The sequence below is a fragment of the Epinephelus lanceolatus genome, chromosome 21, assembly GCF_041903045.1.
Source record: "Epinephelus lanceolatus isolate andai-2023 chromosome 21, ASM4190304v1, whole genome shotgun sequence".
NCBI lineage: Eukaryota > Metazoa > Chordata > Actinopteri > Perciformes > Serranidae > Epinephelus > Epinephelus lanceolatus.
Window position 1 is genome coordinate 15,339,772 of NC_135754.1, and position 26,696 is coordinate 15,366,467.

Genomic DNA, 26,696 nt, shown 5'->3' on the forward strand with positions numbered 1-26,696 from the left:
AATCCATTCAGCAGCTCCACCATCCACAGTCAGACACACACGGCTAATTATTTACTTCTGACTTACAGCTCAAAACTCGCGCTTACATATGACGCTGCTCCAGTGTGAGTGTTTTACAGGCTAGCGCCCATCCCGGTGCTGACTATTTACTGGAGTTAACCAGCCCGTCGGTGCTCCGATCTCAAATCGCTCAAACAGCATCAGAAAATAATTGCAAGCATGGTCATTTTCATCTTCTTAGCTAAAAACATTTTTCTGCAACGTTTCATAACATAATTTATCATTCTGTTCTCGCCTCCTCTTATTTTGAGCGTCCACTAACATTTTAGTCCCCTCTTATCTCGTCAGCGCATAAAACGTTCATTTATTCAAAAGATCTACTTTCAAATCATCAACATCTCATCTTTGCCATGGAAAAAAGGTAATTGATTAAATTATTTTGTCATCGTTTTATTTAACAAAAACACTGGCGTATGACAGGATGTCATCTGCATACAGTGATACTTAGTGTTCATTATCACCTTTTGAGTTTCTATTTTTTTCTTACACATATAGCTGTTTTTTTGCTGTTAAAGAGAACAAAGGGGATTAGCAGCCCTAATTCTTCTAAATGTGCCGTAGATTTTTTTTTTGTAATTGATTTAAATGTATTTTTGCAGAGGCAGATAGGAGTGAGAAAAGATAGACGCAAAGAAAGATTGTGGACTATTTTACCAGCACAGAATTTTTAGCCAGGATTTATTTTTAATAGTCATGCATTTGTACCGTATTTGAAAAATGTGCGTGTGTGTGTGTGAGGTATGAGTGAGAGTAAAGGGGGGAGGAGGGGCTTTAGCCTCTGCTGTGAGTTAATGTTCAGACACACATGGGCCAGTGGTTGCCTGTAAATGAATCATTCATTCCCCTCTGTCTGTCTCCTCTCACTGACACACTTTGGTCCCTGGCTGTCCTACACTGCCTATTGTCTGCCCGCTAACACACTCCCTACAAAAAAAAAACTAGAGGAGCTTTGCACACACTGTGTAATATGGGGCAAGAGGTGGTGCTAACTGTGAGAGGAATGTCAGCGTAATCAAAAAAATTGATGAGCATGATGAAGCACAGAGAGACACGGGCTTCTCATTCTACTGGTGATTAAAGATCCCTGATCGTTTTAGGTTTTTATGAGCTCAGTGTGCAGTTACTGCTGCGCACATGAATCTAAGCTGCTGTTCTGCCCTGCACCCACAACTGTCACACACAAACATGCACGCCGCTACTGAACTGACAGAACTTGGAGTATTCCCTCCACGGGACCACATGCACCTTCGACAATCTCGCACAGCAGCATGCTGCTCTATAACTTCTTTAATTATTAACTGACTGTTGTAGTTGGAGGCTTTGTTTATCACAAGACCATGTATCACTCAGCCAGGTTGAGTCTTCCTGAATAATGGATGTCCCTTGTTTGTTGCTGCTTGTTTACTCTGCTGCAGTGAACCGTGATCTGTAGTTAATCCTCATTGAGCTTTAGTTACAGTAATTCTTACGGCTTAATGATTAAAATGCATTTAAAAAAAAAAAACAGGCCATCGCTAAATGTATCCCAGACCCTCGGGCAGTACTTCTGCTGGTTCATTAGGCTCGGCTGCTTATCAGTGCATTGACTTTGTCCAATGTACTGGATTTCACACTTTGCTCTTATGGATCCCTGGGGGTACTTTTGCAGTTTCCAGTGGACATGTGGAAAGATTAGCTCAGCTAATTAAAAAAAATACTGAGGATGCTATTTGCTTAAAAATTAGAAATCTGCATTGAGTCATCTGTAACATCAACACTGTGGCTATCAGAGGGAATGAAAACTAGGCAGCAAGGAAGTAGAGAAGTCTCAGCAGTTTAGACAATATGTTGATTTATCTATTAGTTGATGGCCAGATAATCAATTGGCGACTATTTAATAATCAAATAATTGTTTAAGTCATTTATTTAAGCAATGAGTCAAACTTTTGCTGATTTCATGCTTCTTAAATGTGAGAATATTGATGCTTTTCTCAGTCACACAAGATAATACACTGAATAGTTTTTGATTTTTCGATTGTTGATCAGATAAAACATATTTCTTGAAGATGTCACCTTGGGCTATGAGGAATTACATTAACAATTTTCTGACATTTTATTGACAGAACGATTAAATGATCAGTCAAGAATATCAGCTGCAGCCCTACAACAGTGGCCAAACAGTTCATTTCATCTGACCAGAGTACCTTCTTCCATATATTTGAGGAGTTGCCCACATGCTGTTTGGCAAACGTAAAGTACAGGCTTTTTTTCAGGCCTCTCATCCATAAAGCCCAGCTCTGTGGAGTGTATGGCTTCAAGTGGTCCCATGGACAGATACTCCAGTCTCGGCTGTGAAACCTTCCAGCTCCTTCTGGGTTACCTTTGTTCTCTTTGTTGCCTCTGTGATTAATATCCTCCTTGCCTGGTTCTTGAGTTTTGGTGGGTGGCCCTCTCTTGGCAGGTTTGTTGTGGTACCACATTTCTTTGATTTTGCAATAATGGATTTAATGGTCCGTGGGACGTTCAAAGTTTCTTTTTAAAGCTTTTAAAACCCAACCCTGATCTGTACTTCTCCAGACGTCTGTCCCTGACCTGTTTGGAGAGCTTCTTTTTCTTTAGGGTGGGCCTACTGCTTGCTTGGTGGTGTTTCAGACTCTGGGGCCTTTTGTATCCAGGTGTAGATATACTGAGAACATTTGACACTTAGATTGCACACAGGTGAGCTAACAAATTATGTGACTTCTGAAGGCCATTGGTAGCATCAGGTCTTCTTTAGGGGCTTCATAGAAAAAGGGGTTAATACATATCCATGCACCATTTTTCGTTTTTTTGACTATTGTGTGTAGGCTATCTATTTTATTTAAATTACAGATTAAAATCTATCGAATTACAGGTTGCTGGAGTGTTTTCCTCTCGAATACCTGACCTGTTTGCTTCACTCCACAAAGGGACGATTCATGAAAATATGGACTCCATACTTCCGTTTCTCAAACTATTCTCAACTCTCAAACCCACTTGCAAGCATTTTGGTTGACTGACTTATAGACACTGCACCTGTTGATTGTACTGCTGTTTTGAATCCATATCTAAATGTTTAGTCAATTTTATTCTTGATGGTTTTGCACACCAATGTAGCGCTGAGCTGTTTGATGTTTTTAAATTCAACAAAAAATGAAAATGCCAAGGGGGATGAATACTTCTTCAAGGCGCTGTATCTATGGGTAACTTATAATAATAGGTCACTAAAAGTAATGCACAACCAACCTAAACATGACTGTTCAACTGTATGAAAAAATACTGTACTAGTGTCCACTTTTAAATAATTAATGGTGTTGGATAACATCCTGTTTAAAATCAATTCAAATCAACACATTTGGAGCATGGCAGGTGGGGGTCAATGAGGGGGCACTGGAGCTTGTCTGACAGGCCTGTGGGGGTATGCCTGACAAAAAGAAAGGTTGGGGATCACTGGTTTAAACAACAGTAGCCTGCTTTGTGTCTGACCTGTCGACTGGAAGACTCCGGGGTTGCACTGGCAGTACCGCGAGGCAAACGCCTCCATCATACGGTCGATCTTCTGGGCTTCGCCTGGCAAACGGAAACTCCACAGAAACTGCCTACAACAGAGAGAGAAGAGGAAGGGGGTTTAATTTGTGATGCCACAGGATGCACATGACTTAGATGTTGTACATTTTCTCTACTTAATATTTGGGTTAATTGTTCTGCTGACCGTAATGCTTGGACGAGATTGAGGTCTGCAAACTCATGCAGCTCCACAAAGGCCTGCAGCACCTTGATGTTGAAGTCGTCCCTGGTGGAAAAAAAATACAGATGAGACAATCAGATTTCCGATATCTCTAAGTCATTCCTTTTTTTTATAGAACAAGAAGATCATCCAGAGAAGATGAGCGATAACTCTAATCACAATGTCAACCCAGATGAGAGGGTGGAGAAAAACATTTTTCCCCCATGAAAGAATTTCTCAACCTGAATTCCTGTTTCTCAGCATTCCTGTCATGTTTGTGCCTTTATTCATACCGGGTGCTGAGCGTTAAGTCTGGAAGCAATTTTAACAGCTGGCCGATGTTGAGTGTTTCTCCATCCTGAGGGGGTGGGAGGGACGGGGGGGTGGGGGACGGTGCGTTCGACTGATGAAAACAGCAAAAACCGAACCCACACAGGCTCCTTTCTGTCAGAGGTTTATTTGGCCAGTTGGAGTTTTTTTTTCTTTGGAGGAAAAGTCAACAGCTGCTCTGAGGCTGCGGTCACGGCTTCTCTGATCATGTTTGTTGAACATCAGGGGCCGTGATCCTGATCCCGTAACGTCTGTGTGTTGTGTATTGTTCAAATGAAACCAGGAATTTTCAGACTTTTGTGGGTTTTTTTGTGGCGAGACATTGTGGAAAAGGTTGAGAAGATTACAGTGTTGGCTTACAGGAAACAAACAACAAACTTGTATTGCAATAACAGTCTTGGATTATTTGGACGATGACTTCGGGGCTTTTCTTCCTCTTACAAGTACACTGGCATTTGCAGCCAAATAAAATGAACCCTGTCCTATGAGGGTTATACATATATACGGGTATTGCTATAGGTACTGTTATGCACTTGCATGCTGTTTGTAAAAATAAAACTGTATATATGTGTCTCAGTGTGATAACGGCGAGTGTACAGTATGTGATAAACAAACCTGAGTTATACAGGAACAATACACAGGTCTGTTCCGGTAATTTAGGAGTCAGTTATCCACTCCATCTCCCGCTATCTATCCTCCTCCCGGCTATTTTTCCCTCTTCCTCCTTTCCACGGGTCTCTCGCTCTGTTCCCCTCCTGTTTTATCTTCATCTCCCTCCCTGCTCAGCGTGTAATGATAGGTTCCTGCTCCTTGCATAAGCTCAATTAGTGATAATTACTGAGTGTAAACCCTCCGCCTGTGTTAAGTGTGATTTCCACTGGGTAGGTGGCCTCTTTGATGATCCTCCGTGAATAAAGCCCATTGCCGGCAAGGAGTCCCCAGAGTCCCCCCTCCCCAACCTTCTGCCCCGTTCACAATGTGTGAGTGTGTGTGTGCATGTGTGCGTGTGTGCATGTGTGTGTGTGTGTGTGTGTTTCATTGTTTCTGCTACCGTCTGTTCATCTGCACCTGGGCTCAGGTAAGATAATACAGGCTGTAACTGATGTGATTTTCTGCATAAAAAGAGTTCAAACAGTGCTGCATTTTTTTCAGGATCCTCTTTTCAAAATTATAGTATGCTCATATAATATAGTATGGATTATACGTTTTATAAATTCTGTTTATAATCATCCTCTCTCTCTATATGCATTCTTTAAAAAGAGAGCACAGTTTTGTTACAGTATACAACAGTATATAGTGTATAACACAACTGGAGTATGATGCCAGCCTCAGAAATGCTTCTGATTCTTATTTACTCTGTGACATTTTCTCGTGACATTTGTGCCGCTAATCACTCGCCGCTGTTTCTGCTATGTCGATCAAAGAGTGCGTCTAGCCTGTGATGTTTTTTTTCTTAGATCTGTTGATTCAATGAATATTTCCCTCAGGCACAGCAGGTAGGAATACTCATGCGGACTACTCAGATTTTTTCTGTATATTCTTAACAAAATAGAGCTAGATCAATGAATTGGGCAGGTCAATATCGGCCAGTACTGGCTTATTACAGATGAACAGTTAATGGTGTGTGAGCTAATAAAAAATGCAGTATATAAAAACTTTGAAGGATCCTTATTAAGAATTTTTATGTGAAACACAAGCAGATTGGACGATACAGTTTGACTGCGGCTGCTGATTGCACCATGAATTGCGGATCGCTTTCAACTGCTATCTGCCTCGTCTCCAGGTCTGATTCACAAAGAGATATTGCGCTACAGATATTAGAGTGCAGGCACACCCATTCAGTTTTACAGCTGATTGCAATTTGCCTTTTTTGCATCTGACTGCAATTATCCATGTGGCAAAGTTTAAATGTTGCTTTTGCACCAAGAACACAGGAAGCAGAGGAGAAAAAAAGACGAGCTAAAACTTTCAGACTGCAAGCAACCGACAAGGCCCCGAGGCATTCCTCAAAACCTCAGGTAAGCGTCGCACACTCTGGCTCCATATGAGCCATATACACTCTGCTCACTCACTCACTCTCACACTTGTTTTCTACAATCAAGTCTGGTGCCAGTGATCAGCACCTTATTATAATTTTTGGTGTGCATTAATGTTATATTTCAAAAAGGGATTTCAACGTAACAAAAAGAAATGTCTTGGATTTGGGATCCTATATTAAATTGATTCAATTTGGGACTTAGTATCCGGATGTGTCAGTGCCCTTCAGTTACGACTAACTCTCTGAAAAGTTTTGCGACCTTTGTGAGAGGGGCCCATTTTGTGCCACATGTATGCACACTGCCAAATCTAAAAATGTGCAAATATAACAGGAGCACCAAGACATTTGGTATTATTTGCATTTCATTTTTTGTGGATGTGTTTTGAGAATTATTCCTTTTTGTCTTATTTGTGCAGATTTGCCAGTGGGTGTTCAGAAAAGCAAATATAAGAACTGGATATAAGTTGAACTGATTATAGGTTGAACTGTTGCTGTGTGTTTTATCAGCTGAGGATAATGAGGAGCAAAATGGATGCATTATTTATGTAAGAAATAGCACAGATGATTAAAGTCCCATATGATTTTCTCAGGATATGCATTGCACACATATTTCATTCATATGTGTTTTCCAAATTATTATCTCAAATTAAAAACAGATGACTGATAAATCAAGCTGTGGTTTTTGTGCCTGATAAATTTGGGACACTAAACCTTTGATGCGCTCGCTCTCTCTCTCCTGCAGCTCCCTTTCCTGGTTTTTCATGCAGTATGTTCTGTCCCTGTTCGCCTCACACAGTATGTTTGACTATCTAATCTCACCTTCAGATAACACCATACATCTCACCCGCTGCGTGACTTCCTTTCTTCTTCATTATCCAGCAGTCTGGCCAGAGATGTGAGGGGCTGGATGGCCATTTTATTACCAGTTATAAGTCTACATGGGGGGACTCTGACAAGACACCCGCACTGACTTAAAGATTCATGTTGGGGGGGCAGTCATGTTCTCCCTCATTAATCAATAAATCCAGGCCATAATTTCTTTCTCTAATCACAGAGGGAGCATAAATCTCATGTAAGGAGGACTTGATAGATGCTCTGCCTCACCGCTCGCCCAAGTAGTCTCCGATGACGGTCTTGTTGAGGCCCTCGCCTTTGTAGAGGAACTGGGCGATGTCTTCGGGGGTGTGCTGGAGGAGGTCGTTCTCCAGCAGGAACTGGATTCCCTGGAGAGGAAAGGGTGAAAACAGGATGGTTGTTCATCTCAATCGAGGGCAGATGATGGGAAATGACAGGGGTTCATGGCTGAGAATGGATCGCTCTTCACACCAGAAGAAAATTACTCCTTTCAAGGCTGCGGAGACAGTGGAAGATGTTAAAGGACATGTGTTACCTTCTTTGGATCCATGTTGAATTTTTTCCTGCCCATCGCGATCTGTTTATTTCTCTGGGATGTTTTACTGGAACACAGACGCAGAAAGGTAGAGATTTAATGAGGGTTACTGTCACTTATTTACCACAAACAACACTGAAAATAACAGACTGTCAGGTACCTGAATGTCAAAAACAACAATATACTTTATTTATAGTCACAACAGAGAGCATTATTTCCTGAATCCTGCCACATCTGTTCTACCCATTATATGTGTGTTCAAGTCTTATCTGAAAAACATATGCACAGAGACACCTGGCACGTAGCCTGTACCATGACTGTCATTATTGGTTTTATGCTGTTGGTTGCTGTGCATACACTGTCTTGTCAATAAGTCTATATTTTACCTATACAAACACCCGCGTAAATATGGCAACCTGATACTGCTATCAGACCCTTACAGCTGTGTCTATATCAGCCTACACCGACTGCCTTTGACGTCTTTGAGCTAACATGCAAATCCCAAACTCAGCTAAGACAGAGGCAATGAGTCACATAACAGCCATAACTCTGGCGGTGGCTATTGATGACTGAAGGTAAAAACCTGTGTACGTGTTATTTAACGCAGTAGAGGTTGTGGAGGTTATATTCTGTATATTTTTCTCCATGTATGTAGAGATTTTAGAGACATAAGGAGCAGTTTACATCCTACAAATGAATGTTGCTCACGGTTTCATGATATACATTTACTGCTGCCAGTGTGCTGATGGCCCTGAAATAGCATTTAGGCCTGGGACACATGCTGCATCTTTTTCTCACAAGGTCAAGCACCGGGTGCTATTCTTGTGCCTACTTTCAAGAGCGTGGAGGAAGGTGAAGGTTGCGCCTGACGATTCTTGGCAACTGTAACCCACTTATCAGAAATCCCAAGGTTCGGAGCTTATATTTTTTTCAGGCATTGTTTTTTCAAGTGTGTATTAAATACATTCAGGGGACAGATCGCAAAGCTCTTTGTAACCGTGAACTGACACTATCAACTTCTCCTTCAATTTTTTGAAAAAGGTAAAATGTGCAACGTCATACCATTATAAAAGTATTGTGGCGCTACAGAGATGCCCCAGCATTTCTATCATACTCCAGACGTAAGACAACATGATTATTTGGTGCAGACCCCAGCAAAAATTGCATCATCATACTTTTCATATTTTTGTAAGTGTAAATGAAATGCAAAATTTGCCATTTCCACTGAAAATAGATAGGGCTGCATCGTGCAGCCCTACAGCTGCAATTGGTTGTTCCTCGTCACATGACATTTGATGGGTGCTGCTGCATTGGAAAAGCTAAACTATGTTTATCTCAGGGTGCAGCTGTCATGACCTGAAACATAGGCACTTTGAAACACTTCACCTTCCGCACATCTACATTAACGACAATGGATTTGCGGGCGCCAACATTTCAGCATGTGTCTGGGCCAACAGACTATCATACTGCTGTTATGTGAATAATAAAAATCACAGAAAACATCGCTTAACTAAATGCAAAAATAATGTGTGAAAAAAATCTAAATTACCAGAACATTGTAAAAACTGGTACTGCTTTGGCTCCGGTGTCATCATGTTTCTAGTTAAGACTTTATAAAGTTCACTTGTACAATCTAAGGCAATGCAATGCATCAGCTCTGCCTAAATTCTGCCTCTATGAAGCTTACTCATCTACACATAGTGTTGTCAAGCCACTAAGTGCTTAACAACACTTAATAAATGCTCAGTTATTGATATATTAGAGATGTAAACACTGCATAAACTACATGGGTGCAGTATGACAAAGCATCTCGACTTACCTTTCTCCAACACACGTCAGCTGCTCGATCTCCGTCATGACCTCTGCTATCTCAAACTTCAACCTCTGAGAGAAACAATTGAGAAGGTCAGTTTCCTTCTTTAAGTTCAAGCACCTTCTTAAAGTTCAAACACGATAAAGTCCAAAAAAAAAAAGCTTTAAAGCATTAAAAGGACGGAGAATGAGCTGTCCAGTAAGCAGTGGAAAATGCGTTACTTTTTATGAGCAAATTGGGTGTGCAGTAAAGTACTGTAGGTGTATTTGCATTACTTACAGCATGCAAATAGACCTTCTGTACTGAAGTCGATAGTAGATAGGCAAAATAAATTAAAAGGTCAGAAATGACTAAGTAACAAGTATATACAGTACTCCAGTTTTACATTAAAGCAGACCTATTTTACTTTTCCTTATTTTGTGTCATATATATAATGTTACCATGTCGGATGTTCATATTGAAGATGGCAAAGTTTTAAATAATGAGGTGAACATATGTTAAAGTAATCTATGTGAGCAGAAACTTCAGGCTTCAGACTGTTGTGAATACTCAGATTTTTCTACTTTGGCCACAAGATGATATCAGATCATGATGGATTTCCTTATATGGTCATCTGCTCCAGGCACACTGCTGCAAGTGTTTACATTATGTATCCTACACTAGCCGGCAGCGGAGGTAGCAACAGCGCTGAATCGTCTGTGTAAAAGGGACAAGGTGGGCAAGGTGGGTCCATGGACTTAATGGGTGTGACATTTGTAAAACATGTTATGTGTGCAACCCACTGGCAGGAGGGTTAAAAAGCAGCTGGAAGCAGTTAGCAGCTACACGAAAGAAGAACAGCAGCCGAAAAACGTCCAAAAATTTGGAATTTGGAGCTCCTTACCGTCTGACCTGATTAACTGCCATTTAACAAATAAATGGTAAATGGTTGTTATTGCCACACTATTGCCAGTGTTATTGTTTATAAAGCGCTATCGACGATAATGTTATATGTAACTGCAGACATGGATGCTGTTGTGTACACGTTACACCCATAACACCTCTTTGCCTCTGGAATGCTTGTGACATTGTGCTGCAGTTGTTTGTTCCTGTATATAAAAAGCAAAGGCGGCATATTTAGGGGACATTGTTGTGGCCCTGTCGGTGTAAAAAGGGCTACTGCTACATGTAGCTACATGCTAACGTCAAGGATTGCCAATGTTATTAATTTCTCCCTGATTTCAAATCACATGCCTGCTGAGGCATGGTTAGTTGTGAAGATTTTGATCTAGAAGCTTTTATTGGTGACATTTTACAGTAGAACTCTGACCAATCAGAGCAGACTGAGCTTTTTTCATGAGGGGGTCTTAAAGAGACAGGCGCTAAATCAGAGCTTCTCAGACACGGTGAATGCAGGTGTTCCATCACAGACAGTTTGAGGAAAATAAGGTGTTTTTTGAACATTCAAGCAGTAAGTTGACATGTTCTGGTAGAAACCCCAAGTACAAGTATGCCCCTGAAAATGAACAAAATAGCTCTCCTTTAAAATTATCTTTTAGCAATATAGTACATGACATGTATCAGAAAAACTATATCCTGTATCTATCCTGTTCTTTTTGTATATGCTCATATGTACAAACACACACCTCAATATCATCGAGCAGCTCTCTCTTCCTGCGTCGGATGTTTGAAAGCTCATCCCTCTCCTCCAGGGACAGATCCTCAGGAACTGAAACACATGATGGAGAAAACAGAGCAGAGCTTAGCTATCATTTGTACACAGGTTGCATCACTATAACCACTCAGCTCGCTGCACATGAGAGAAAACAGAAGTCTATTTAGCACCTACACGTTCTTAAGGAGTTCACAACCAGAGATGGAAAATCGGAAAAGGATCATCCTCCTCATGTGGTTAAGTGACAGGTCTGCTACTCAACTGACTGTTTCAGCTTGTTTAGCTGCAGCAACGCATATCAAGAGCCTGCATGTTCGTCTTAATTAACTAGAGAAAACGAGAAGGCGAAGGGTCTTAATTATTCCACTTGAAAGTGTTTTACCCCTCTCCTCCGCCTCCACTTGGCTCAGGGGAATATTCTATTAATAAAACCAATCCAGATTAAGTTTTCTTTCATTAAAAGTGAATTTACTAATTTAACACGGCCTACGACCCTGATTCCCAGGCCGTGAGGGTTTCAGAGCTTCCGGCGAAAAGAGGGATAGATGACTCGCTTTCTGTTTCGTGTTTCCTCCCCCCTTCTTTTCCACTCTGTCTTTCTGTCTCAATCTTGTTTTCCAATCTTCTATCCCACTCCTCTCTCTCTCCCTGTGTTTCACTCTCCCCCCACGCACACTTTATTTCTCAATTTTCTTCATCTTTCTGCAGAACAGCGATTCTGAGCGATCTCGCTTCATTAAGCCAGCTTAGAGGCAGAAAACGCAAATCTCTCAACTGGAAAATGGCACATCTAATATCACAGTCGCAGCTTTGTGCCTACATGTTGCCAAAGGAGAGATATATAAAAAAAACCATCACTTGTTATTTTCCCTCGCAGGCAGGAAGCAGCGCCAATTAAAGTAAAACAAGGTCACTGGGCTCAAGAGGAAGCATTCAGCCGGCTTTTAATTCAACAGCTTGTAAAAGAGTTGAGTTCAGGGGAGCCAAGTATTGTTATAGATGGTATTCAACGCTGAGATGAAAGGCGTTTCCTAACCTAGTTATGTAATCCTGAAGCACTGTGATGAGGGTCAGGTAAACAGCGGGAGACACGGCTGAGGGATTTCCTCTGTGGGTGATGTTTTTAATAGACAAGAGAAAGAGGGGGATATAAATGCACAATGACTGAGAGTCTGAAAATAAAGATGGTAATTAGGATTGCTGGCTTCCAGCTACCTCACAGCACTTATGCAATGGGCTACAAATGTGAGCGCTCTGAATGTGGCTTTGAAGCCAATTAGGGCTCTAACAAAGTTTCAAGGCTGTTTTACACAATTCTTTTATCTTGTACTTGAGGACTGCTTTTTGGGTCTGTGCATGTGTCCTATATATATCTCAAACACAACAAGAGTTAACCTGGGGGACACAAGATCCCTGGAACAGTGCCTGGGTTTGAAGCCAATTTTAGATTGTGGTCAAATGTAGAATTGCAACTTGCAGGTCTGTCATGGGATGCCATGATGCCCAAAAAGGACTTTTTTCCCATAGACTTACATTGTAAAAGAGATATCTTTAAATAATCAATGGATAAAATGTTTTAACATCACAACCTCCGCACAATGACTGGTTTCCCCATTGGGATTTAACACTCCCACAGTCTAAAAGAGCCGCATATTTAAATAATTTTATCCTCATTCAAGTTAGCTGAGAGCTTAACCGGAAGTTAACCACCATTTTATTGTGCACTTCCTCTGTGAGCCCTAAGATGCGGAAGATAAGAAGGTAATTTCATTTCCAATTTCCTTGGAAAACAAGCTTTGGGTGCGTTCTGAATCACATACTTTTTCTTTTGTACAGTACATACTGTTGCACGCAGTATACACACAATCAGGACATGCTATCCTTCATAACATTGTGCCAAGGTCTTTGACCCTCTTGCTCATACATCCATTACCTTGGAGATAAAACAAAATGCTATTTGCAGTTTGCAAGAGATGGAGATCAACACGGACAGCAAAATTTTAAGTAATAACTGCATATATTGTAGATTCTAACATGTTATTTCATATCAGTAAAATTAAAAAAATATTTTATATTATGTCCTTTTTTTGTTGGTAATCTTCATTATTATTTTCTTCACTTAAACATTAATATTCCTATAGCCTAATTACAATTCAACTTGTCAACAGTCAATTGAATGTGCTGTCATCCTTCATTGCGGCTTCTGACAGCTGTCAACAAGCTGTCATCTGTCCTCAGCTCAGTCAATGTGACGTATCTTTTGCTCTGCAGAAGACTGTGAGTCAGAAATCCGACGGGATCCAGAAGGACATTCTGGTATTTTTGGCATACTGCATTTGACATACTATGAATTGGGACATATTCATCATGTTCATCTGGCATACTAAATAGTGTGGTAGGATGGGTACTGGAAGTTTTTTAGCTCCATGCTCCGCTGAGCAACTCTCATAAGAATGAACAGGGCCCTGCCTTCAATGCCGTATCCAGTTCTCTTTATACATCACTGGGGGGGGAGGAATCACTGCATTGTTGCACTGGGTATGACATTTTGGGAAATACTCTTATTTGATAGTTAGATGAAAAATTTATGTCAATCTTATATTTGTCCAGAAAATATAAGGCTGGAGCCAGCAGCCGTTTAGCTTAGCTTAGCATAAAGATTGGATGTGGGGAAGCAGCTAGCCAGGGTCTGTCTGAGGGTATGAAAAAAACCCTACCAGCACCTCTAAAGCTCACTTATTAACATCTTGTTTGTTTGATTAGATTCTGCTACTTTCAGACGGCTAGCTTAGCTTTTTGTCTGTGCTGCTAGTCTTTCTGCTAAGCTAAGCTAACTGGCCACTGACTGCAGCCTCATATTTAATGGACAGACATGTGAGTGGTAGCTTATCAATAGACCTTTTCACAGCAGACATTTTCACTTGTCATAGTAGTTAAACTAATATCGTTATGGCTCGGTGCCATGAAGTGTTAAAGTGACAGTGAGCCATCATGCACGATACCAGCAACCTGAAATGCAGTCATTTTAAAAGTCACTGATTACACCTTTCCTTTCCCTTCTATGATAAGTCAAAATGTCTGCTGTGAAGAACCTCTATGTTCTCATCTATCTCTTAGCAAGAAAGGAAATAAGGGTATTTGTGGGACTACTCCTTTAAACTCACTGGCAAATGAGGGCATTAAAATGAAATGTCAAACTCTTTGACTCAGATACAACCAGTTTCATTTTGACAAAGCCTGAGGGTCGATGCATTTCCTCTCTTTGTTTTGCTGGTTATAAAAAGACAAAAAAGTACTTGGCCTGAGGAGACACTCTAATTAAAGGTCAACATTTTAAACCTCAAAAGCTCATTTTTGCTGCCACTACACTGCTCATATTTTGATAAAACTAAGAGATTACACATCTTGCTACTAAATGGCCCGAGGTTTGAGCACATGATTATTAAATTCATTCATGAACTGGTGTGACAGAAAACAAGCATATACCAGACTATATTTTGCAGAGCTGAAACACCACCTAGCGCCATAATGCTCTGCGCAAACATACTAAACTAAATGGTGAACAAGGTAAACATTACCTGCTACACATTCTCTTGTGGTTAAATTAACATAGCTTTGTCATTGGGAGCATGTCAGCACCACTGTGCCCAGGACAGCCTCTCTCGCTGCTAGCAAGGCTGTAGACTCAAACAAAATGTCAAAAATACATTGGTTCTTGCTTCTTAAATGGGGAAAATATGTGGTATGCAAAAACGTTAAATATCGAGATAATGATATTCCTTCCTAGGCTGTTCCCATGCACTGTTTGTACGTTTTCTTACGAAAGAAATGCACCAATATTAGTACATATCCTGCGTAATCATGAGCTAGTTACTAATGTATAACCTATGCATATGGAAAGGCTACACTCAAGACTAATGTGCTGACATGGGTAAAGAATAAAGAAGGAAGCAGTTGCACTGGGAGGCAGGTTGGGGTGGTGGATGGGTCACAAAAGACAGGATCTTCTCACAAGGACTTTCCCCAGGAAACCAGTGTTTGAAACCGCACTCTCCCTTCCTACAGCAGACGTCCACCCTGCATCACTGCTTTTTGGTTTTGCACCTTCAACACCGCCACAACACACCTGACACACATCCATGCATGGCTTTCATTACTGACTTTGATGACCTACACACTCCATTGTTTAAATCAATCATAGTTTCATAAATTCTGGTGGTTTTAACTAAATCTTTTGTGTGGACTTCCTACTTGTTACATTCACTAAGCCAGTTTGTGACTAATGGCGGCTCATCTGAGAACACCTCCGTAACTTAACGTTGATTGTGTTACTTTACATTGTGTACATAACATAATTCATGGTGTGCTACATCGTAGGATATCATACGACCCTTTGAGTGTACATTTTCGGAGGATATCATATCATATATTGTTAAATGAGGATACGTTGGACTTGTAATATACAGATATTAAAGTGTATTCAGTTCTCCTGTTTTGCAACATTGTGCTTTTTGAATAAAAAAAAAAAAAAAACAGGAAATTATTCCAACATTCTTTTATCAAACAAACTGAACACTGAGCTAAACACAAAAGGCACCAAAGAATAATGACAGTTAGATTTTAAAGTGCAGTTTTCTACTAATACTTTCATTCAACTAACTCATAACATCCCTTAGTGCAGTCTACTGGAAGTTGGCATTGGGATCATGACAAAAGAACGATATATTGTGCAGCTCTAATAAACTTTCTACTAATACTTTTTGGTTTTGAGCTGATGCTTGGACAAAGCAAGCATCTGGAATATGTTAAAGGAGCTATATGTAAGAAATATAAAGCAAATAGTCATAAAATCCTCCTAATATGTCACAGAGACTAAGGAATAATGTTCATATAACATACTGATCTCACCGGCAACAACAGTACAGCCAGAATATTTGCATTTAAAAAAAAAAAATTACGGTCTGCAAATCACGTTTATGTTTTGAATTTGTGTTTTGGCCTGTTGCGCCACCCACCGCCGTCTACCAGTCACACAGTCAGTAGAGTCTCAGCATCAGTTACAACTGAGCTACAGCAGCACGGCAAGCAGCATTAGCAGTGTCCCGGTACATAGCATTAGCAGTCTCCTCAGCTGTATCCTGGCAGCAGCGTTAGCAGCAGAGAAGCCGGACTTGCTCAAATGGTCCACTGGAAAACCGAAGATCAAGGACGTGGCAACGCAGCCCTGCCACGGCAGCCACCCGTGGGCAAACAAATCAGTCTCCAACGTGCCGCTGTCCAGCAACCTAGAATCTGTAGGGGGCCCCCCCCCCCACATAGGGGGGGGGCAGACCTGACTCGCGGCAGTATTTTGAATTTGAGTGCAGTAACCGTTTTGGCCACATTCTTACATACAGCGCCTTTAATTTGTGATAAACATTTTATATTTTCCCACCATTGACCAAACCATTACCAACAGTCAATAATAATCAGCAGATTAATCAATAATGGAAAAAAATCGTTAGTCACAGCCCTAATATTGGGATTCTTCTTTGTCTTTTTTAATATGTTGCTTGGAGGAAGATGATGAGCAAGCAACTCCATGTTTTCCAATAGCCTGAGGCCATGCATTAGCTAATGGAGATGTCCACTGGCTGCAACAATGTGCATGATTAGAATCTTAACTCATTACAAATCTAATGAAAAGTAGAGGATGCTCCCTTTAATAAAAGCCTGCCACCACTAATGGTAAAGCATTGCCATTACCCTCCAATCCAGGTCTCTCTTACTGTATTATATACTGTGATATATGTCTTTCAAAGCACACATCTGATAATAGAGATGACTGTAAAACCAGGGCGAAGGTCTCTGGTCCAGCAGATAATCTTGTTTAGTGGTGGGGGGCTCTTCTACAGAGGTGGTCCACCAATTACATTATTAACACACCTCCCCCTGTGACCTTCTATGACTCATTCAGGAAATGAGTTTAGTGTCTTCAGCCAGCACAGAGGGAGTCATGGGGCTGGTTGTTACATCCACAGACTCAAACGCAACACAGACACGCTTGAGTAGTAATCTACTAAAATCATTTATGGTGTGAATCATTGCTTCGTAGTAAACAGTAGAGGGTCCTTGGGAGGGTCATAGCGGTGAGGCGCTGACTTTAATGTGTGCGTGAAACCTAGACTTGAAGCCCATTTTAACTGTCCAATGAAATCTGCTATCTGAAAGCTCAGAAATCCACTGTACAGAGCGACGGGTTGAGAAGGTCCAAAAGGTTTAAACTCCAACATGTGCACCCTGGAACAAGAGGCTCCAGTAATTTACTCCCTAAAAACAAAATCCCTCAAAATCTACTTTTAGGAGTAAATCCCCTGCTGCTCTTCACACCCAAAACTAACAACTGTCCCCGGCCACCCACTGAAACCCGCGGCTTTGATGGCATTTAGACTAATGCTGGGATGCTTTGCACAAACCCACACCAGTCTGCATCAACCCTCAGTTTCAGAACTTTCACTGCGTCTATTGTGGTCACAAATCAATATGTATTCAAGCTATTTGTTGGAGTGGACAGACGGATAAAAAATAGGCACTGAGAAGTGATTCAAGGACTTAAAACCGGTATTCATACCAGTTGTGAGGTACTCAGAGCACATGGAGCTCAGAGTGAAAATCCCACGCTCACTTAACACTGGCTGTGGTCTCAGTTTTCATGGACTCGTGTGAGTGAGAGAGGATTTGTCCAGATCTACTGGCTTTAAACCAGAGACTTTAACGGCTGTGATGTCTTTTAAAGTGGATGAGCTTTAAAAAAAGATAACCCTGTTACCCTGGTTGGCCCTGCAGCGTGCTGAGACACATGCAAGGATGCGGGGAGGCAAGGGAAACTTCTTCTTGGATCCAGAGTCTAATCTGAAACCCGCCGTCCCCAATCCCTCCAACAGTAGTCGAAGACATGCTCTGCATTAAAGCCTGGGTCCTACATACAGACAGACAGACAGACGTGCATAGAAGTGCACATGAGTACATACAGACTAAGGCCAGCTGGCACTAATCCTACACGCTTGCCCTCCCCGCCGCTCTGTAAACCCAATACGAGTCTGTTAGAGCGGAAGTGTGATGTATAACCGCATATACCCAGATGTTGCGGCCGACCAGCCGCTGCCTGCCTTTAACCTACTTTGCCTCAGTGATGAAATGATGTGACATTATGTGCAGCAGCAGATAGTCTGGCAAAGCTGTCTGCAGAGGCACTTTGGCTCTGAGCCACAGAGCAGGAATGCCGGGACGTCAGCACAAAGGCCAATGTGAGGAGGCAAAGGAGGTCACGATCCAGACGGGGAAAGGTCACGCACGCAGGAGGCAACCTGCATGTGCAAAAACGCACGCTGCCACATAGCAACATCATTCAAAAATCTGAGTTTGTATTAATGAATAAAACTTAATAATACAATTAATAAAACTGTGTCATTCACTCAATATGTCAAGATAAGGATTATACTTGACACTTAGGGACTTAGGGCTATTTCTTTTTAAATATGAAACTAGCAGTTCTTGTACATAAATGTCAGGAGTTTTAATGGACTGAATCAAGAGAGAGCGGGGTGGACTGTGAGTAAGATAGGGTAAGTGACAGCACAATATAGTGGAGAAGAGAGAGGAATCGTGTGCACATGCAAGAGGATCAGAAAATCTGCATCCGCATTGCCATGGACCACTGTGCGCACTAGGCACACGAAAGGGGAACAGCCCGCTCTGCCGAACCTGTCGTGCACGAGACGACAAACTATTGAAATAACAGACAGAAGAGAAAAAGGAGGAGTGGTGTAAGGAAACATGTCAGCTGTTGGCTTGTAAATATTATCTTAGTATTAAAAAATATATTATAACTGTTACAGTGGAAGAGTCCTAACCCCCCTGGCACAACTTCTAAGTTAAAGGATTTAATGTCTTTTCTGCCACCAAGAAAAAATCAAGTACACACTCAGAGCAAAATTTGAGTCCCCTTTATCTCCTATATTAACTCTTTAAGTCTTTCTTCTTTTTTGCTGCCATGGGTTGGGTTAGGGTTGGCCTCGGACAGAAACTGTGCAGGGTCATGTGGGGTCAGGCCTGATTTTTTTGGCCCTATTTAGAATTCTTGTCCTTATGATATTTAATTAAATAGTTCCCCACGAATAGTGCTGCCACATTACGTACTTAACATAAAATTATGTACTTTTCGTGAAGTTACATAGGTTTAGGGGGAAAAAAACGTGATGAGATCATATTTTACAATAACTCACAGTTCACTTGGTTTCACATGAGACACAAACACCTGTCTCCAGGGAGAAAGTCTTGTGTTTGCTCTTTGTTCTCTCCTTCTTTACTCCTGTCAACGCATTGGTCACGTGATTGCACCCTTCCTGATTACGTGAGTTGTACACAATTTACTGGCTCATGATGACTACATGGGTTATATATGAATTCTGGTGAATTACTTCTTGTAGGTGTACATACAAACAGTGCTTGAGAACAGCCTGAATATGTATTTTTTTAGTTGCTTTTAAAGACCAGGAAAGAGCAGAACTTTACAGACATTTTAGACAGCAGAGGTTACAGCTAAAATGTTAGGGAATTACAGTACTAGAGGGCATTTGTTAATATTATGGATATGGAAGAAACCCCACTGCCACACATGTATGTTTCCATGGGAGCTGTAGTTGATTTAATTAAAGGTTGTTTAAATTTCAATTAATTGCTTTTTAACTGCAAGTGCTGTGATAGATGCTCATTTGTCATAGAATACAGAAAGTAAACCCCTGCAACATATTTTTCAGAAAGAGAGATTACATTGAGATAAGCTAGATGAAGAAAAACAAAGCATTTAATGAGGAAAACAACAAAATATTTTCATTTGATATTAGTCTCCTTTAAAATCTCATCTAAAATGTGCTATCTGCAAAACTCTTAACTTCATGTAGGTACCTCTCGTTTCTATGTTCGTTCAGCCATGATGGCTACAGCTCCTAATGATGAATACCTAAAGTTCTTCTTTGTGTTTTTATGGGGGGGTTTTTTGCTACAAGCTGCTTATGGTGCTGAAAACGTGATTATTATTTTTTTTTACAATTGCAATTTCCTAAAGCCAAAGGTGACATCTTTAAATTTCTTGTTTTGTTTGACCATAAGTCCTAAACCTAGAGCTATTAAAATTAATGCCATATCTGATCCAGAAATGCAACAAATCATCACAACTGAGAAGCAGGAACTAAAGATATTTCGCATTTTCGCTTGAAAAATGACTAAAATGATTAATTGATTCTCAATTGGTTGTCACTTTGTTCTGTTGATCAAACACTTGAAGAAAAATCCATTAACTACAGTCATTTCAGTGTGCCATACAGCACAGAGAAAAAAGAGAAGAAAGGAGAAGAAGAAGAAGAAGAAGAAGAAGAAGAAGAAGAAGAAGAAGAAGAAAGGACAGACCTACCATACAGAAATCAATTAAAATAGAAAACAGAAGTTTGTGTGTATGCTGACTCACTATTGTGCTATATTAATTAGGTACGGGAAGAAGCAAAACTATTTCTGAGAAAACATCAGAGACTTTTCTTGCGTAAGTAGCACATTTTGTTTTAATAGCCACATGACTTTCTTTCAAGTTGTATGAAAAAGTTATTTGTGTTGTGTGTGGTATCTGTGCCTGTGAAATCAAGCATAAGTACAGCGTACTGTGCTGCAGCCTGTTCAGTAATAATTCAGTATCAACAGTCTTGGCTGTTGCGTGAGAAGACAGATTTGGGGAGCTAATATGGCTTCTAGTTTTTTTAACTACATCTGGGGTCACAAGGAGAATCTGGGGTTTGGGGAGCTGAAGAGCCCTCACGCTGATTGCTCTGGTTAATCTGCCGTTTTGGGGAGGGACCTCCTGCTGTGAGTGCATTTGTGTCAGTGTGTATTTGCATAGGAGGTGGTCTGCACACCATGTCCTCCTTATATCACACATCTGCTTGGCATCATTACTATGTCAATATTTGATTCGATAGACACCGCCGGCAGAATCTGAGGGGCTTCCACTGCCATATGCTGGCAGCCAAAGTAACCATAATCTGATGATTTGATCGGCCTGAGAATGAATTAGATGGATGCTGTTTCTCCTGGCGTCCGAGCAGGATGAGGGGCTTTCACAGGCTGAGTGCAGTCCAAGTGGCTCCCTGTTCGCTCGCTAGATCTCAGATGATCATCCAGGTTTCATGCAGAATTTAGCGGCAAGCTGTAAAAGTTTAGTCTATAAAGTCTATGTTAATATATTTCACTTGTATTCTCTCACGGTGCTGGAATATATAGAATTTGACAAAAAGTGGCTGAACACTGGGGTTAGAGTCTCTCCAGTACTATCTGACAGATAAATGTTTACGTAATTCTTACATTTATTCATAATTCTTAGATTTTTTCACATTTTCTGTTGTAATTGTTTCTACTTTATATTATGTGTCTTGACTTCCGCACTATACATATATATATTATAATGCACCAAAACACTAAGACAAATTCTTTGTCTATGTGCAAGCCCACTTGGTAATAGAACTGTTACTGATTTCTGATGTGCATCTACATAGTTCACATTACTTACAATCAACTACCTGTGTTTTGTGTTAATTAGCAAACATGCTAACATGCTTAACTAAAGTAGTGGACATGGTTAATATTATACTAGCCTAACACCACTTAGCACTGTCATTATGAGCATGATGGCCAACTGAATTTAGCATTTAGCTCAAAGCACCATTTGCCTAAGCACTGTATAGGGCTGTGTATTGTTTGAAAAATTACGATACCAGTACCCTTAAAATGACACCAATACCAACAGAGTGCCTCATTCGATACCCATAATGTGAATAGGGCGGCGATTGGTTTGGTGGCATCTCAGCATACACAACTGTCAACTCCGTCAAACACGCCACACTGCATACTATGGACTGTAGCTGCCGTTGTCGGAGTCTGAGTTCCATGCCAGGAACTGTAGTGACAGTCTTCCCAGCCACACACACAGTGACAGGGCTAAATGTTAGCATTACATGGCTAATGTTTAACAACAGACTTGAGACATTTTGGTGTTGGTCTGAGTTTGTTGGGACCATCCGCTGCTGCTGCATTAGCTTGTGCTAACAGGGCAGACACTGAGCTGACCGTTCACCAAGGAGTTGCTTTGGACATGGCAGCAACAGAAAGTTTGTTGGGTCAGTGTGATGGCTTGTTGTTGGATGTTAGCCACTGCTGCCTATGTTAGCTCGTGCTAACTGGGCAGATGTTGAATTGACCATTCCCAGAGTAAAGTGACTCTGGAGACGGCAGCAACAGAAAGTCAGGACGATCATTTAACGGTATCAAGTACTGTGCGACCTCACATTACTGCTAACTGAAGCTGTAGACTGTTCTAGCATTCTCTTGCTATTAAAATTCAAGCTTCAAAGTGTCACACCTAACTTGGAAATAATCCTGGTCTCAACAAAAGATGAAAAACATGGATGTGACAATTTGTGAAAGGCAACATACATTTGTTGAGGGATCATTTCCTGACAGACACCACTTTTGTTTCCTGTGGGTGTCAGGTGACTGACAGGAAGCAGAATGAATGTAAGGCTTTATCTGATATGAACATGCTCACCTCCGTTATTGTGATAGATATCTAGCTTGGGAGGCAATTTTGAAATCTCTATTGGGTGCTTTTCATTCTGTACATAACAATGAACGAGAGGAAATACGTTTTGATAACTCTGACGATACTGATGATGTACAGACGCCAGCAGGGAGAGGGTCAACCTGGATGATTGGCACTGACTTCAAACCTTTCAGTGTGCAGTTCTGTTGATCAGGACATGCTCTGTGCCCGTGTTGGAGGATCTGGATGTTCCTGTGATGGTTGTGCGCCTGCCTGCAACAACACTGACTTTGGCGGACCACCCCAATCCCATTCACAATGACAGCAGAGCTTTGATCGGAACAACAGAAACCACCCACAAAGTTTAAATAATTGGTCTCTCTTGGCTCTAAGTTCATCACGGCCCCCTGTAGATGGATTGTGTCTAATATCAACCTGTCCCTTGGCTACCTGCTGGATCAGAGAAGCTCTGTGCTCACCAAGTGTATTTGAAAAGGAACAGAAGAGAAAATACACTTGATCATGGAAGAAAAAGTGCAGGAAATGAAATGAAAGAATGCCAGGACATGTTATTAAGGTGAGAACGAGCTGGGCGTTGGTGTGCGTCTCCATTTCTATTGAGTCAGAAGCCAAGGAACACACGTCTCCCCTCCAGACTCTCTCTCCGAACACCCCTCCCTCATCCTGTCTGTATGGTCAGCTGGTCCCTGTTTTCTCTTAACCCTCCTTCCATTGACATTCGGTGTGGATTACTTGAACACAGTGTATCTCTGCTGCCCTTAATGTCTGTTTGTGTTCCTCCCCGACTCCCGCTCATTTAATTTGCCATTCCTTTTGTCTCCCATCTGTTCTCTGTCTCGCGCTTAAAGAGCTTCCCCTCTTGACAGCTCCGAGCGATAACTCCGGGCAAAGCGTACTTCTATTCACAACAGCAGAAATGTTGCCTTGCAATGTCTTGTATCCCCCCCCTCCACCCACCCAACACACACACACACACACACACACACACACACACACACACACACACTCTCTCTGCCATGGTGATGGGAACATGTCTGGAAACCTCCCTACTCTCTCTCCTAATCAGGTCCATATGTAGTCTTCTCTCACTTAAGTAGTGCAGTTTGTTACAAGCTCCGGCCCAATCCCTGCACATCACGCGCCAGCACTGTCTGTGTTTGTGTGTATTTGTCTTGTTGCATGTGGTATAATGCACTGTATGTTTAATCTTCTAATGTTGCACCACAAAAACCCATAATCTTGGCAGTCAAATGAATTTCTGTTCTTTCCAAATCTCCCCCTAAGCCTTTAAACAACACAGCCAGCCTGCCGGGTCAACCGACGAGATTGTAAAGAGTGCATTTTAGCACATTTTTTTGGTGTCTGCGTCGACACACATAAGAGACACGTTTTGCCTAAAACGTTGCAGACAGTCATTTCAGGCTACTGGGGTGTTGCAGGAAATTTGGAAGTGGTGAATTCAATCCAGCTCCATGTTTTTATACCCAAGGGGGAATTCTTTCTGTAGCAAGGTGAATTAAACAGATGTGAAGTATGAAAGGCCTTCACATAAAAGAAAAGGCTTTAAAATGATTTTGTGTATAGCTAGACATAGACTCACCATGCAGTATGTATTTTATGTATTTTAGCTGCCCTTTACAGTCTCACACTGTGTTACCAGAATACCAAAGGCAAATTTTAATTTCATGTTATGTAATAGACAATAGAGTTTTCTTATCTTGTCTGAATGGTCAATTATTCTTTGGTTTGGGAGATACACTTATTTGCTTTGTTGGAAAAAATGACATATCTATCCGATAAAAAATTATACTGCTGACTGCTGGTAAATTTAGCTTAGCATGAAGACTGGAAACAGAAAGAAACGTCCCCTATCAAAAAGGTAGCAAAATTCGCCTTTTAATAGTCTGTGATTTTGGCTGTCTTCAACTTGGGTCATGTTTACCATGTTCAACAGAAGAATCCACATGAACGCCCCCCCCCCTGTGGTGTTCGCAAGTTTGTATCATGTTTGCTGACGTTTTCAGAAATGGCGGAGGCCACGATAGTTCATTTATCAGTGGATGGTAAGTTAATATATTATAATTTTAGTCATATGGAGTTTTACTTTGTATTTATTTCATGTCTGAGGAAAATGTTGATATTCCCAACAGCCTCATCTGTTTCCTCTGTTACTGTGCCTTTGCATTTCCTGTATTATCTTAGATGCTTGCTAAATTGTTAGCCTCGGTGGATTCTAGACGCCAACAGTAGCATCCATGTTGTAGCTGCCTAGCAGCGCCTATCACAACTAAACCACCTGAACGCCAAGCATATAGTGTACACAGCTTCCCATGTTGTAACCACACCTAGACCTAAATTTTTTGTAGGAATTAAACAAACAAGATGAGATAACAAACTAGCTTTAGGTAGTATTTTTGTCATCTCTAGACGGAGCTAAGCTAGTTGTTTTTGCGGTTTCCAGTCTTTCTACTAAGCTACGGTATCGTTCACTTTGCTGTGGGTTTTTATTTAGCGTATAGACATAAAAGTAATTTTCTTGCCTGTCGGAAAGAAAGGGAGTAGGCATGTTTTCCAAATTGTTAACTATGTCTTTAACTACTGATATCTGGCCAACTGTGAAACTGACTTTTGTATTTTTCAGAAATAATGAAAAATGCCATACAAGTTCCAAGAGGCCATGGTGACAACTTAAATGGTCTTGTTTTGTCTGAACAACAGTGCAAATCCTGAGGATATTTACTTCGCTGTCATTGAAGGCTAAAAAAAGGCTGGAACCAGTGAATTCTTTGTCATTTTTGCCAAAATAGTTGCAGATAAATTTTCTGTCCATTAACTACTGTACTAATCATTTTAGCGCTAATGCATTTTACCTATAAGCAGATTCTACATACTGCACATCTCCAGAGACGTTAGGTAGATGAAACATGCAGATGCAGAGAAGCACAGATGTCTCAGCTCTATTCTGCTGCTGTCTGGCCACTCAGCACCAACTACTTACAATAAGCCAACCTGCCTCCCTAAGCGAAGTATAGCTAGGGAGCAGCCGCGGCTCGCCTCAAGTGACAGTCTGATGTCTTCCCACACACTTACCCTACAGCCACAACAAAGGCCATACCCTAATCGCACCACCTTCCCCTTCTTACCAGCTAATCCCCCTCAGAACTACAGCACTAGGCGCCAAGAAATCACACATACTGTATGTTGATTCAAAAAGCCACCTTAGCTTGGGTTTCATGCCTGCTGGGGTGAACGGGATATGAAATAATTGCATGCAGTCAGATGTCCATAAGGTTTGAGGAGATGATTGCAAAAAAAATGCAGAGAAGAAAGGCACTGATATTTTCAATCAGAAAGGCGAGGCATGGTACCGCACACAGACACTGCCATGTGTGCGCCATTAAAAAGGCCCCTACAGACGGAACAGTAAGTGCTGCAGTCAGATACCATTTGTTATTTCAGCGCACACTCACACATTCAGTCCAAAGAGAATAGAAGAATTGAAGGAAAGGCCTTTTCCATTTAAGTTTTCCCACGGTCAGATAGACAGAAGAGTGTTGATGGACACAGCGGGGTTATCATGCCACTCACACAGGAAATATGGTCACAGAAACCCCATTAACAAACATTTCAACACATTCTGTGGCGTCTGCACCCACACATATACAAGTCATGATTTTTCCAGGAGTCTCAGTTGTCGCAGATGTCTTTATTCAGAGGCAAGACATTTTTAAAAGGTGAATTCTATCCAAAACAGCCCTTTACTCAGCTTATATTAATCCCTTGACTGCAGCATCACAAAGCTGCTATAAAGAAGAGAAAACACAAGAAAGCCAAAGTGTTAAAATTCATGGCTTCCATCCAGCCATTCAGTGAACCGCTTTCCGGACGATTTCTGCTTCTGTGATTTTTCCACTTCTCCATCCAGCTATACGATGATGCTAAAAATAGACGCGTGACTAATAAAAACACTTAGGATTTCAAGCCTGTTGCTGATTTTCAGCCATTTCGAGGCCAGGCCCTGTCTGCTCTATGGCACGTAAACG

The 26,696-nt window shown here is 41.2% G+C and overlaps 1 protein-coding gene across 1 annotated transcript in view; it reads right to left on the reverse strand.

Moving 5' to 3' along the window:
• The window catches only part of LOC117246949 (cytohesin-3-like), a 48,044-nt gene that overhangs the window by 15,955 nt on the left and 5,393 nt on the right, over positions 1 to 26,696 (reverse strand). The window contains exons 2-7 of the mRNA XM_033610990.2: positions 10,981 to 11,063; positions 9,362 to 9,426; positions 7,543 to 7,609; positions 7,257 to 7,375; positions 3,770 to 3,850; positions 3,544 to 3,656 (exon numbers count right to left, since the gene is read on the reverse strand). Of these exons, the coding sequence (XP_033466881.1) occupies positions 3,544 to 3,656; positions 3,770 to 3,850; positions 7,257 to 7,375; positions 7,543 to 7,609; positions 9,362 to 9,426; positions 10,981 to 11,063 (528 nt within the window). The remainder of the gene's footprint in view (positions 1 to 3,543; positions 3,657 to 3,769; positions 3,851 to 7,256; positions 7,376 to 7,542; positions 7,610 to 9,361; positions 9,427 to 10,980; positions 11,064 to 26,696) is intronic.